Source organism: Arctopsyche grandis, chromosome 1 (assembly GCF_051622035.1).
Source record: "Arctopsyche grandis isolate Sample6627 chromosome 1, ASM5162203v2, whole genome shotgun sequence".
In the NCBI taxonomy this organism is placed as follows: Eukaryota; Metazoa; Arthropoda; class Insecta; order Trichoptera; family Hydropsychidae; genus Arctopsyche; species Arctopsyche grandis.
This window is the reverse complement of record NC_135355.1, coordinates 20,588,020-20,602,985: the sequence shown is the minus strand read 5'-3', so window position 1 is coordinate 20,602,985 and position 14,966 is coordinate 20,588,020. Positions and strand designations below refer to the sequence as shown.

The 14,966-nt window shown below is 30.0% G+C and overlaps 1 protein-coding gene across 1 annotated transcript in view; it reads right to left on the bottom strand.

Annotated features, from left to right (window-relative positions):
- Positions 1-14,966, bottom strand: part of TkR86C (Tachykinin-like receptor at 86C) — an 86,182-nt gene that overhangs the window by 15,395 nt on the left and 55,821 nt on the right. Inside the window, exons 4-6 of the mRNA XM_077431488.1 lie at positions 12,292-12,426; positions 4,477-4,554; positions 1-38 (exon numbers count right to left, since the gene is read on the bottom strand). The exon at positions 1-38 is cut by the window's left edge and continues 113 nt beyond it. Coding sequence (XP_077287614.1) covers positions 1-38; positions 4,477-4,554; positions 12,292-12,426 — 251 coding nt within the window. The remainder of the gene's footprint in view (positions 39-4,476; positions 4,555-12,291; positions 12,427-14,966) is intronic.

Genomic DNA, 14,966 nt, shown 5'->3' with positions numbered 1-14,966 from the left:
GTACCACGTATGTTACCACAAATATCAACACTTGGTATCTGAAAAAACAAAATTAGTTCAAAACTTGTTAACAAGTGTACAATAAAAATATATACATAATAAAGCGACTCACTGTAATAATATTATATGGATATAAAAGCGCTTTCAGCTTCACAACTTTACCACATAAGGATTGAAAAATCAAGTTTCAAAACATTTCACATACATACATAAGTGAAGTGAATTGCATGTGCATACGTACATACATATATAAAGGTAAGTATAAGTCATTGAATTAATCAATTACATGATATAGTATAATTCAATTACTGATTTACGCTATCGGTTTGTGTAATATAATCGTTATCTACATACATACATATTTGAATTTATTGGTCGAATAAATAAGCAATAATATTTATTTGTATTACTTGTACGTAGTAACAATAGTTTTGTGAAAATGCGAAAATTCGAACTCGAGATATTGACTGAACATGATCAGTGATAGATTTTGAGTTAGAATTAACTCAGAATCGATCACTGGTCACGTTTTCAAGATCTAGAAAAAAATGTGTTATTGTGTGAATTTGGGGATTTTTTGAACACCATTCGTCATATCAAACTGAAACTTAGTATCGGCAACTGAAATGCTAATCGGTACGACGTAAATTTTTTATAAATTTTGAAGTTGACTGGAAATGGTACCTCTTCTATACATATGTACATAGTATTCCCCTTTTTTTGTCTTCGAATTCAATTATCTCTCAAACCGCTTACCAAATCAGAATTGAATGAATTTTTTTTTAGAAATTTAAAATTTTATACATTTATATTTTTAAAATATATTTACCTCAACTGGAAGTAGTACTGTTACTTTGGAGAATCGGGGGTTTTTATGTGTTTCGCAGAAACCTTTAAGTGCATATATTGAATTGAAATTTCATATTCAGAAGTTTTAAATTAATACCTAGTTATATATAACTAGAGGTAGGACCGGAAGCGCGCCGTCTATTGTTCCATTATTGTAAATGCTTTGCAAAAAAGGTTCGGCAAACCTTTAACAATGCATTTACAACATGTGAACAATGAACAGCGCGCTCTGGGTCCGCTATTTATATACTACATATAACATTTGGTGATCATCTGTCAACCGGAAGTGACAGTTTATTCTTGTTCGATTTTTATCTAGTATTTTTTTCGACGCTTCATGAGAAAATTCTAATATAATTCTTGTATTAATATGTTGAAAATTAAAAAAAAAGTCATTAAATTTAATAAACCGGAAGTGTTATTTTTTCCACACTTATATTTTTTTATATACAAACTTAGAGTTGATAAGGTTTTATTTAGAAGTTTTTAAAAAAATATTTCATTAATTTACTTTGACCTTTTAAATTATTCTTGATTTTTAAATTATCTTGATATTATATGTTTGTAATATTTATAGTGATTTTAAGTAATATAAAAATATTGAACAAAATCCGACCACCAAAAGAAGAACTTTGTCTTGTGTAAGTTTCCCTATATTTGCGATAAATTTGTATCGGAAATGCTCTCATAACCGGTATGTGTAAACGTGTATGTATTAGAGCTTGCAATTTACCGTCAAATTGTAATAACCGGTAAACGGTAAATAATTTGTCCCATTACCGGTTTACCGGTTATTTACCGGTAAATGAAGAACAAATTAATATTAAAATAATATAACAATTTCTTGGATTTGTTGAGTTTATTAAAAAATGTTCATTTCATTTGGTACAATGAATATTCAGAATTAAAATATGCTCTCAGGAAACAAATCATATCAATACTTTCTTTTAGACTTGACCTGAATTTTGTACATATTTGTCCCGCAGATGAAAATGCACGCTCTGATTCAACACTTCATTTGACCAAATATGACATTTCTCTCTGAATAGCATCGTTTACATCTTTTTTCGGTTTATCCACTTCATTTTTGTAGTTTAATTTTGTATTTATTGATAATTTAAGCTTTTCTATTTCCATTTCATTTCTTTCTCTGTCTTTTTGTTCAGAAATTTTATAGTTCTCATCGTCAAAAATTCATACTTAGTCTATGATTTTTTTCATTAGTGTAGTTTTATTCATTTTATTAAATATTCCATATTCATCAAAATCATTTATTGTATCAGGATCATTAAGATAATTAACCACGTAGGAATATATCGTTCTTTTTCCTTTATTCGAATTATTAGCTCTTCTTTAAGTTCCATGGCTAAAAAAGAACTTTATTTAGACAGATCATCAAGCATATACAACATTTTCATGACTGCACGAAGGGAAATAATAAATCAAATACATACAAAAAAAAATCCAAATCCAAATCCAAAAATCCAAAAGTTTGGCCAAAATCGTTTCTTGTAATTCTATTTTTGGAAAATCTGAATACCGAAGAACTTGACCTTACCGATGAATTATTCCGAGAATTGAAAATTAAAATCGAAGAAATAAGAGCCTTAAACTGTTTTTTTTAACACAAATTTAAAATAATTCTAATTTTATTCCGAACAAAACATTCTTTAAATGTTGTAATAAAAGCGAATGTATATCCTACGGTGAAACTATTATGAAGCGAGTATATCCTTCTTTTATTGACGATTCCACAATGGAAGAAACTCTTTTAGATTCGGATGAAGATTAAACAATTATGGTGTTTGACGATGGATGAAGAATTAAATAAGGATTTACCAAAGACAAATATACAAAATAGCCTCGACTTTAAAAATGAAATTAAAATATACATGATGATAGGAGAAAAAAACCGATAATTTATAAAAATTGTTTTCATGCCTTTTAACAATAAAACCAACTTCGACTGAAATATTTTTTGCCATTGCTGGAAATTTTTGTACCAAATCTAGAAATACACTTTTATATTCTCATTTAAATATTTTAGTATACTTAGGAAGCTACTTTAAATAAGTTTAATTTTATAATTACATTTTTTCCAGTTAATAGATATTAGTGCTTCCAATCCCGGAAGGTTACTTCAGCACCGGGATTGCGGTGCTGGGAATATCCGATCCCGGGATCCCAGTGCTAGCACCGGGATTTCAAATTTATATGAAAAAAAGTTTAATTGCATGTTTTCATATTTCAAAAACGGTGCTGAAGTAACCTTCCAGGATTGGAAGCACTAATTGTAACCAATCGCTAGGTAGTTCGCCTGATAAATATATTTTATTGAAGAGTTTGTGAGATCATCGTCCAATGTTATCGTCGTCCAATAACTTGAGGAATTCGGCAGGAATCAGATCCGGTCCAATAGCTTTCCGACTCTTTGCTAGTTTTATAGCATGTTCCACTTCGGATTTCAATATACATACATACATATATGGTCCCGTTTCTGGATCTTCAATATGCCCTCCGGTTTCTCAATTGTCTTTAAAGAGCGATTTTTCAATTTCGTCACATTTATTTTCCTTCCATTTTTCTTTGATTTCTTTAATTTTCATTTGAAATTGGCGGTGAATATTTTTATATTGTTGGATTATTATTTTTTTCACTTCACTATTCGCATATTTTACGAATTTAGCATCTATTAGCATATATTCCGAATTTCAGCATCAATTAAGCATTAATAGCAAAATGCCCAAAATACGTCTCTCCATCAATCAGTAATTTATTAGATACACATACATACACATATGTATGTAAGTATGTATGCATTTTTGTATCATGATTTTCGTTTAATGATAATTTTCAACGTAATAATTATATCGGTAAATGTCTTTTTGTTGGTGAACTGTATAGGTACGTATAATAATGTATAGGTACATATAATAATTGGGCACCGTTTTAATCACGGCACGGCAATACTCAAGTACTCTCACACAGCAGCCAGTGACAGCGGCCAGCGGGTCGGATGCCAGTGGCAAGTGAGACGAGAAGGTCCGCCTCGTCCGTAAACTCGGCTTTTACCAAATAATGTATATAAATAAACTTATTTTTATAGTCTAGTAACTAGGTTATGAAGAAAAGTTTCAGCGTCTACATACATATATATGTATGTATAAAGTACATATGCTTTCCATTATGTATAAGAAAACTGTGTTGATTTCTTCAGAATGATGAAAACAATTTTGATTGGAACTTCCTCAAAAAAAGTCAAATAAAATCGGTTAACTCTTAAAATAAAATCCAATTATTGACAATAGTCAATAATTGATAAGTTAATTATTTATTGATTACAATAATTTATTGTAATTACAATAATTTATTGTAATTACAATAATTTATTGTAATTACAATAATTTATTGTAATTACAATAATTTATTGTAATTACAATAATTTATTGTATTTAACTTATTTCAGCCCCGAGTAAATTCGATTCGATAATGAATATCAAATAGTCTTTCGACTTTTTATTTAAGACTATATACACGCATATACTATACAACTCATAAATTCACCGCTGTACCCAAATTTGAATATTGAAATTCTCATAAAATTTTACATGAATATTAAATACGTACATGAAGTCCAAGTAAGAAACATCTGGTAGTCCATCGGGCCATACGAGAATGCATGCCGTGTTGACGCCGCCTCGTGTTCTAAAATTTGAATACAAATTCAATATTATGTGACATGCTATACGCCATATACTCAAATTGTGCATAAATATGTGTATATATAATAATAAAACTAATAATATGTGCCTCCGTGCAAATTTTATACATGTGTGATTATTTGGGACGGTATAATGTTGAATACGAAATTATTTTGAAAAAAAAAACTAATAAACTTTCATACTACTTTAGTAGTAACTATTTTATTTACTTTTTTGTATAAATCCAATTTTTTTTAAGAACGTGCGTTACCCAAAATGCCTACATATGTACATATGTATATGAGTATATACCTACATATGTACATACATGTACGTTCTACATACATACAAACATACATATGTAGATATACATATATAAGTATGTATACACAAAAAATGTCTCTATCGTCCGTATTTTCTCGCTAACATACATATGTATGTAGCTCGTCTTACATAGTACTAAATGAATTGCTAAGTTTTCTTTAGCTCAACTTATAAATCGAATTGAAGTCCATTCTGAAAATTTGATCGTTTTATTTTCGTGTGTTTTTAACATGGCCAATCTAATAGTGAACATTTTATTAAATTTATTTGAATATTTATTTGTATTTTTTTTAAATTGAACGACAAGGAATCTACGACCCAAACAAACATACATACATACATACAAACAGAGTGTCTTTCGAATACATGTATCGAATTTTCGATTCTTTTGACATGAAACACCATATTTTCGCTCAATTTCTTGATGCAAATAAACTTCAATAATCGCAGCGATTGAAAATTTAACACCGTCAATTATTTTATTTTTAGGTGACTTAAAAAAAACTAAAAATCATTTTATATACAAAAAATATTATTAAAAACATGTGAACAATTGAAGGCCTCCGGGCAAGATAGTGCCAACCCACATTTTGATCTAAATTGAACTGAGTATGCCATCTATGTAAATTAATCATTAGCTATATTTTGATCCAAGCACATTTTTCATTTTTGACCAATAGATGACTGTTTAGTCCTTATGCATTTTTTTACGGAATGAATGTTTTATGAATAACTTGTGACAATAAAGTGTCAACCTCAATAAGTAAGTGACGAAATGTTGACGGTGCCGAAAGAAGACTTGATTGTGATAACATCAGTATTGCTGAGGATTCTAATGATTCTGTATTTGATCCAGATTATGTTCCGATGTCTTGTAACTCTCCAGGAAGTGAAAATGAGATATGTAACTTGACACTATATTCTCCAATATTTAAACAAAAGATTTGTGAGGTTAGGTTTATCACTTTTTTAAGCACATGTTTAATAGTTTGAAAAGTGATCTATTCATCACATTGTACTTTCATGTATACAGCACAATAGTTCTGAACAATTTATGCAGTTACTGAAAGGGCATAGAAACTAGGATTAAAAATAGATTTGTGGGTTGACATTATTTTACTGCAAGATAATGAGACAATCGTTTTGACGTCAAACTTGATCGGAATACACGATTATGGCCATGGTGTGGGTTACATGTTTCTGTGGGATGAGTCACAAGCAGCAAGATTGGTTGTGTGAATTCAATTCAATTAATAAAGAGTCACCATTGAAATAATTGAAATAAATGGTCAAATATTTGGAATGTTCGATGTCGCGTAATGTATTTGTTCTAGGTAATCTTCCTAGAACAAATACATAATTCGTTGGAGGCGTGGCACCGTTCCTTTTAACATACATATTATATAATCAGTGGTGTCACCCTAATGCCATGTACTTCCGGAAATCCGTTGCTAAAAATCAAAAGTTTCCGGAAACCCGTTATTTAATCTAAAAATTAATATTCTTGTAAAAAATCTTGAATATTTAATGAACTCTGGTGGTGGAAAAAACTGGTGGAATATTTTATACAAGAACAGGATCACGTCGAACTAAGAATAAAAATATACGATGCTGGTTACAGGCATGCGCAGGCATCGAAAAAAAGTATGTGCAATTAAATTGGCGACTTCAAATTTTGGTGCTAATATATGGAACGGTGACAATATTACAGAACTTGCGAAGGATATCAAAAAATAGTATGTAGACCAAAGGTTCCAATTTTTGTTTGTTTTGTGTTAATGATAGACTTTTTATTTTATTTATGTTTTTGTGTAATTTGGGTTAAAGTAAAGGAAGCGGTGGAATAGGTCTAATATAAGCTTGTAAATCTTGTACTTTTGAATACTTTCAATGAATGAAATTTCGGACATACGGTTCGAGTGGTAGGTATAAAAGCTTAAGCTCGTAAAGTTGTTCGGCAAACAGTCTAATAGACGTTACCAAGTAATGCATATTATATTTAAAATTATGGAACAATTTTTATTTTTCGTATATTTGATATATGTAGGGTAAGCGTGAATATGCAGACCCGAAGATTAAGTAGTACGAACAGCAAATGCATCTTTTCTCAATTGGTTGAAATGCACAATATGGTCACCCAATGAAATGCACGATAATTTAAATCAATGATCGATAAATACGTCAATACATACATACGTATACGCGTACATTTTAGATATGAATAGCAGAACCCATGAAGACGGGCTTGCGAACCTTGGTCTAAAATCCGTTCACACGTAAGGTTTTAAGAAATATTTTTAGCGGAACTCTTTTTAAGAAATATTTTTTGCGGAACTCAGTTGAGAAACTCTGAATACGTAGGATTTGAAAACATAATTTTTGGGGAAAAAATCTAAAACCAAAGATTCTCCCATTTTTTATCAAAAGCAAAGTTCATAATGACGATTTGCGAACCTTAGTTTGGAAACTCTGCATACGTAAAAGTTTGGACAGTTAAAAAAATATTTGAAAAAAAAAATTGCTGCCCGGTTTAGAAACCCTGCTTAAAAATAATTTTTTGCGGCCTTAGTTGAGAAACCCTGCTTGCGTAATATTTCAAGGCACAAAGAGTATCAAATAAATTTATTCGCATTTATGAAACTATCATGTAGATATGGCCGACAATTCCACTAGAGTAATTATTTTCGAAAACGCATTTAAAACTTATCGAAAAAATTGATTTTGCGATGTATTGTCGTTGCGCTAAATAGTCTGTGCGCTGAATAGTCCATGCGCCGAATTGTCATCCGCTGAGTTGTTTGCGCCGAAAGTTCGGCGCTAAGTTGGTTTGCGCTGAGATGTCGGTGCGCCGAAATATTCTATTACCTTTCGAACACTGGTGATAATTTATAGGATATGGATGTGGAACACGAAGTAGAAATATATGATGCCGAAGATGATGATATCTTTAACGAATTAGATGTTGAAATTGTCGGAAGTGAAGAAGACTTTGTGGAAGCTAATAAATAGCATTTATCAAATTATCACCAGTGTTCGAAAGGTAGTAGAATATTTCAAATCTTCTTCTATTTTGTTGACGATTCATGAGATATGATTTGAAAAACTGCACCAATCTGTCAAGAAAACCATAAGCAGAAATTTTCTTCAATAATATGAAATGATTTAGCGTATCAAAGGCTTTCTGGAAAATTTCTGGAGTATAAACTTACATGACAAAGACTACACGGACGTTTCACAATATCTAAAAATATTCGTGGCTTGTAATAAGTTCATTCCGCTTTTCCGAGATTCGGGATATATTGAATTAAAAGTAGTGATAACAGTTTTTGAATTAAGTCAAACAGAAATAGTGGTTTTGGATCTGAAAATTGGACTTCCGCCACTTTTGAATATAGCGGCTCATATGTACATATATACATATGTAGTACATATTATAATGTATTATATGTATGTATGTACATACATACGATATTTGACAAACATTTGACAGTTTGGATTGATTTATCTTTTTTTTTTACGTGAACAACTTTTTCCGTAATTTGATAGAAACTTTTTTGTTTGTTTCAAAATATGATCGGAAATAAACTTTGATTAATAATGTCCGTTTCTGTTGATTCGAGATACTCACATTGCGTGTCTATTTTGAATAATATCAAACTTTTTGCTGGAGATTCACCCGAGTTGTACAAATGAATTTGATCAGGTATGTATGTAGTTTGACTTTAAACATGAATAAGACAAATTTCGCGTCTTAATCGACTATAAATCTATCGGAATTGTGTCAGGCAATATCTGAAGGACTTATTTAATCCTGCTATAGTATTGATTAATTTGAGCGTAAGGCTTTCAAGCCGGTTTAAACCGAAACCGAAAAGCCGGCTTTTTGACCATTTTTCAAAAAACCAAAAACGGCTTTTTAAGGTTTTCTATAATTAAAGTTTTTTTCCTCAAAACTAACAATTATGGATTTCAAATTTCCATGAAAGATTAAAATAAATGTGTATAGACTGTCTTAGGTAATAGGCGTATGTATAGCACTTTATTTCTTTGAACAAAAAAATGTATAGCGCTTTCTTTCTTGAGCGGTTTCTTTGAGATTTAGTAATGGACGAAGACCAGGTCAAAAGCCAATAAAATATTATTGAAAGTATGTAGTTTCAATGACCTGTCCAACTTCAGGTATAGAAAACATTACTATCACAAAACCTTGTAATTGATAACAACAAAAAAGTAATCGTAAACTCGAATGATTTATGACAAAATACATGGGAATTTCCGGAATATAATTGATTTTTCTTCGAAGGAATTGGAAGCCCTTTAAATATTGAGGCTACATACCTACTTTTATTATGGTTTTAAGATTTTTGTGATATACCGTTTCTAATTAATTTGTTTCCGAAATTCGCAACAGTTTGTAAAGCTTTTGGATTTTTACTAACCTTTTCTTACTTTGCTTTCGATTTTGTCGTGTGACGAATTTTGGGTTTTTATCTTATCTTATATAGTTTTTATGTTAAAACAGATGCGTGAAAACAACTTTGAAAGATAGAAATATTTCAACGTTGCGGGCACCTCAGAGCTTAATATCACGATTCCACAATTATGCATTTATACAATTCACGATTCCAAAAGTTTCAAATAGTTTTTATGTTTTTTAATAATATATTTTTTAATAATATATTCTTGACAGAAGCTTATTGAAATCATTTAATTATTTGTGCGTATTTAGGATCTGCCATTTTACGGCTGTGATATATGTACATATGTATAATACAAATTTTATTATTTGTAATATTTGTAATAATAATATATAATAATGATCTTATGAAAATTCATAATGTTTATAACTCAATTTAATTTATAAAAAAACTATTTTTTGCGTAATATAATATATATTTACATTTTTTTTTCGATATAAAAGTTTTTAAATTTAAAAAAAATCTTAATTTTCTAAAACCGATAAAAGCCGGCCAACCGGCTTTTTATTTGTAAAAAAACCGAAAACCGGCTTTTTCTTTCGGGTTTGATTTAACAGATCAAAATAAATCTCATAAGATCACTCAATTAAACAATCATATGTACAAATGATGATAAAACAAACGAAATTCAGTGCTTCCATTTGAACAAAATTTCGAGATCTGCTATAATTAATTTCATAATTTACAGCATTTTGGGTGTTATATAGGCCACGTATGTTTTTACAAACATACCACCACTAAAATAAATGCTAAAGATATATTTCTAAAATAAATTATTTATATTCATGAATGAGAGAAAATAGTAGACGGAGGCAGGAAAGGTCAAAAACCTTATAAATATTTCACAAGAAAGATCTATTCAGAATAAAAAATAAAATAAAGAAATTCCCATTTTCTAGCAAGGTTTATCAAATTTACTATCATCACCGGAATTGGATCAACTACATTATGTACCATGAAATTTACGGTTCACTATTGTCAATTAATATTGTCCTACAAAGCAAGAGAGCAAAAAAAGGTTGACCATTTTTTGTGCATAAAAGAATCCTGGCCGCCGATCTCTGATTATAAGAAACTGAAAATTTTATGAAGCACATTAATGATTTCAGTAAACTTCTTGTTAAGTTTTCCCCTATATTTACATATTGTTTTAAAGATAGGTCTTGTGTTGTAAGTCGAGAATATTCTCGGAGAACGAGAATATTCTCGTTATTCGCCGAGAATTTTCTTTTTTCACACAAGATTGTTAAAAATTATTTTATTCATTTCCTCCCTCATATTTAACGTTCACACGAATTTATCAATTTACTTTCAAAGTTTTCGACGAAATTTTTTCGCACAGATTTTGTATCAGTTTGGGTATATTAATTTTTATTTCACATCAGTGCGTACTTTTAAAACACATTACATAATATGAAATCCTAAAATTTATTAAGGTTAGAAACGATAAAAATTGATAAATAAACAATGCGAGTTACCCATTAACATTAAAATGTCAGTTGGTTTTTTTTGCTTCCAGATCTATGTTAAATCTTTTAACACAAACTACATAATAGGCGTAACATTTCTGTTGTGTTTCGCCAACTGCTCAAAAGTCACATTTGCTTACCCTCTCTCTGTACATATGAAATGCTAAATGTTAAAAATTGTTATTAATTAAGTTTTTGCATTAGTTAGTTCAGATAACGGAATCAAGTTTCTCACACTTTTACTTATGTCATCTTCCAGAATCACAGCAACACCACACATGAGTACCGTCAAACGATCCCGAGTAGTAAGTCGTATGTATGTACATATATCCATTACAATGCCTCGTTTTTCCTGCTCCAGACCATCTAGCTTCGCTTACGCCAAGCATCTGTGTTTGATTTTTTTTTCATTTCTAGTTGCAGACTTTCAATTTTACCTGCTTGATACCTGGTCCTAACGTTCCATGTACCAATTTCCAAGAACTCATTTACTACGAATAATAACGCAGATTCAAGACTGTATATCATTTGAAAATGGGCGACGCGGGAATAGATTTGTATCATAGATATCTAGATAAATACACAAGATGAGCTTTATCCCTAGTGAAAGTGATAGATGCGGGTGGCACGAGGTTCAAATGTAAAACGGACATATTCGTGACACCGAAATGCGGGATAATATTTCAAAGACACCCTGTGCTTATATGCGAATAAGTACATACATAACTACGACTAATATGTAGGTCTTTGTCTTAAAAGCTGGGAGTTTTCAGGCACATCGCCTTTAAACCTTATTATTCAGATTTTAAATCCCTTGGGTTGGAAATCTTACACTCGTGAACTACGTGTATATTGAGGGTTTTGAGGGTTTCAAATTCTATATATATATATATATATATATATATATATATATATATATATATATATATATATATATATATATATATATATATATATATATATATATATATATGTATATATATATATATATATATATATATATATATATATATATATATATATATATATATATATATATATATATATATATATATATATATGTATATAACAGATATATTGCAATGCCGGGTTCAGCTATGCATATATAAAAATGAATGTCTCTGTGTGTGTCTCGAATAGGCTTCTAAACCACTAAACCGATTACGATGGATTTGGATTTGTTGTATGCATGTCAGTTTCAGGATTTGTTGTATGCATGTCCGGGAAGATTACTGTGGAAAAAATGGGAATGGGTGTCATTGCAACGCTATAATTTCAAATATTTTCGCGTCGCGACCAATGGGAACGGGCACGAGAACGAGAACGGGAATATATATATATATATATTTATATATATATATATATATATATATATATATATATATATATATATATATATATATATATATATATATATAAATATATCATATATATAACGACGGTAATCTGTGTGTGTGTTGGCAAATTTACTTGTATGTAACAGTGGAGGAGTATAAGAGACATGGTATCGCCAGCGCCATTCCCGTTAGCCAGATGACCCCTATCATCACGAGAGAGCAAGTCTTCGACATCCTCGGCTTCATAGGCCACACGATTGCTTGATATCTGAAAATAAAATAACATAAATGTCTCCCGAATTGTTTCAGAATGTGCCAGGTGCCAAGAAACGATGCGCTGGCCGGGTAATGACTTAAAACCCGGATCCGGGTATTTAATATATCGAGTATTAACATAAAAATTCAAAATGATTTTCAGTCTATACATTGAAAATATCCAAATATTTATGTATGCAGTGGCGGACTGGGACTGAAATCAGTGCATGCCAGGGGTCAAAGGGGGCCCACCCAGGGTTAAAAAAATTTTTCCCCCCCCCCCTCCATATAACAAAATTTTCTTCTTTCCATCACGCTAAAAATCAAGGGAAAAAAATAAATAAAATTTTCTAACATGGGAATAAACAAATGTAGGTACAAGAAAATGGGAAATCAAAATAGATCCATAAATTACATTATATATTTCGTTTTAACCCTTGTCCCAGGTAAATATTATAGAATGCGGCATAGAAGCGGCTTTTACTTTCGGTAGAAAACAATTGGGGATGTCATTTCAGCTTTTTCTTGGGGGGGCAGGCAAAGATTGGTCAAATTGAAAAATTTTCAAAAAATCTTGTTTATATCAGAATAAAAATGTATACACTTTATTGAGTTATAAAATATGAAAAAAATAAGCTTATTTTTAAAAAAATAATTATAAAAAAATATTATGTAAAAAGTGAAAAAAGCGCCGCAGACGAAAAATTTTTTCCAAAAATCTTCGCATGGTCAACAAAAATCGACCATCTAACCGAGTCACTAAAAAACTATCAATTAACTTAATTTCTACTGACTGTCTTTTCATTTTATCAATGGATAAAGTTTTGTGATCATGCGAAAATTTTAACTCAGAATCGATCACTGATCACGTTTACTGTATTTGTATGTTATTTGTATTCTTTATGTACTAAATTTGATAAAGTTTTGGTCAGAAAGCAATTTTATTAAATAACAAACTTTTTTTGGACCGAATTCGTTACACATGAAGTTTAAATTCATCTCATTCGTTGTTTTGTGAGAGAATGGACGTCTGCAAATAAAATAAAATTTCGAGAAATAAAACCATTTGTGATTGAACCGATTCAGTAAAATATTAATTTGAAACTTTACGAACTTTCGGAAAAATAAACGTTACACATCTGTTTTTGAGACAAAATAAAGTAAAGGGGACCTTTCTAACGATTCGCTCCATAGGATGAACAATTTCTAAGAATTTTACCCAAGGCATACCACTTAAAAACCAAAATATACTTGTTTCAAAATAATAAAATCTTTTTTTTTTCAAAGCACATAGCAGCGATTATTTTATTAATTACCCAAAAGTAACATATATACATAAGAAATAAACGTAGCATTCATAGATCCATAGTATCTCATTAATCATTAATTCATAATATTTTCTAAATTCACACTATTCCTTAATTTGCCCCCCCCAAATTACGTCCCTGAAAAAAATGCATAATATTTTCAATGAATATTAATCGAAAACCGGGATTTTGGGGAGGGGGCCCCTATCCTATATTTCTATATACATGGATGTATCTAGATTAGGAATAGATTTTATATTCGGAAACTGATTAAAATTGTGTATTTAAATCTTACTACATATGTATGTCGTCAAAGCATAATCAAATGTTATTTATTTATTTATTATTATTTAATATACTTGGGGGAGGCGGCAAAGCCGATAGGCCCCTTGGGCCTATCGGCTTTGCCGCCTAAACATATTTTACAAATTATACATATATGCAATAAAAAAATGAGAAAAATTAAAATACATTAAAAAAAAATAATATTAAAATAAAATAAAATAAGAGAAGAAAAAAAATATAAAATATATAAACAAAAAAGATAAAAATACAGAAATATGATTATGGGAAAGAAGAATCACAAAAATCCTTTGGTTTTAAAAAAAGTATCAAGTTTATTCTTAAAAATATTAATATTAATAGAGGTTACTAAATCGTTGGGAAGACTATTCCAAACTGAAACCACTCTGTTAGAAAAGAATGTATCTCTGATCAATTTATTAGATTTATCTTTTTGGAGTCTAAGCGAGTGACCTCTGAGGTGAGTGTTTATGTTGAATGAAATAACATTAGACATATGACAATTATAGTGATTATTAAGAATTTTATAGACTTCGATTAAGTCACCTCTAGTTCTTCTCGTCTCCAATGTAGTGAGATTCATTATTTTCAATCTTTCATTATAAGAAAGTGATTTGAGTTCAGAAGGAATCTTTGAAATTCTCCTTTGAACCCTTTCATGTAATATCCTTTTTAAAATGAGGATTCCATATGTTAAAAGCGTATTCAAGTCTAGGTCTGATGAAAGTTTTATATATTTTTGTTAAAATAGTTAAATTTAGAAAATTGAATACCCGCTTTATAACATACAAAAATGAGTAAGTTTTGCTGACAATATTATTTATATGAGCGGACCATTTTAGGTCGCAAGTGGTGATGATACCTAGGTCAAATTGGTATTGGACGCAATTGAGGAAAAGGCTGTTTATTTTGTAGGAAAGATTTGGGTTATTTTTTCCTAGGT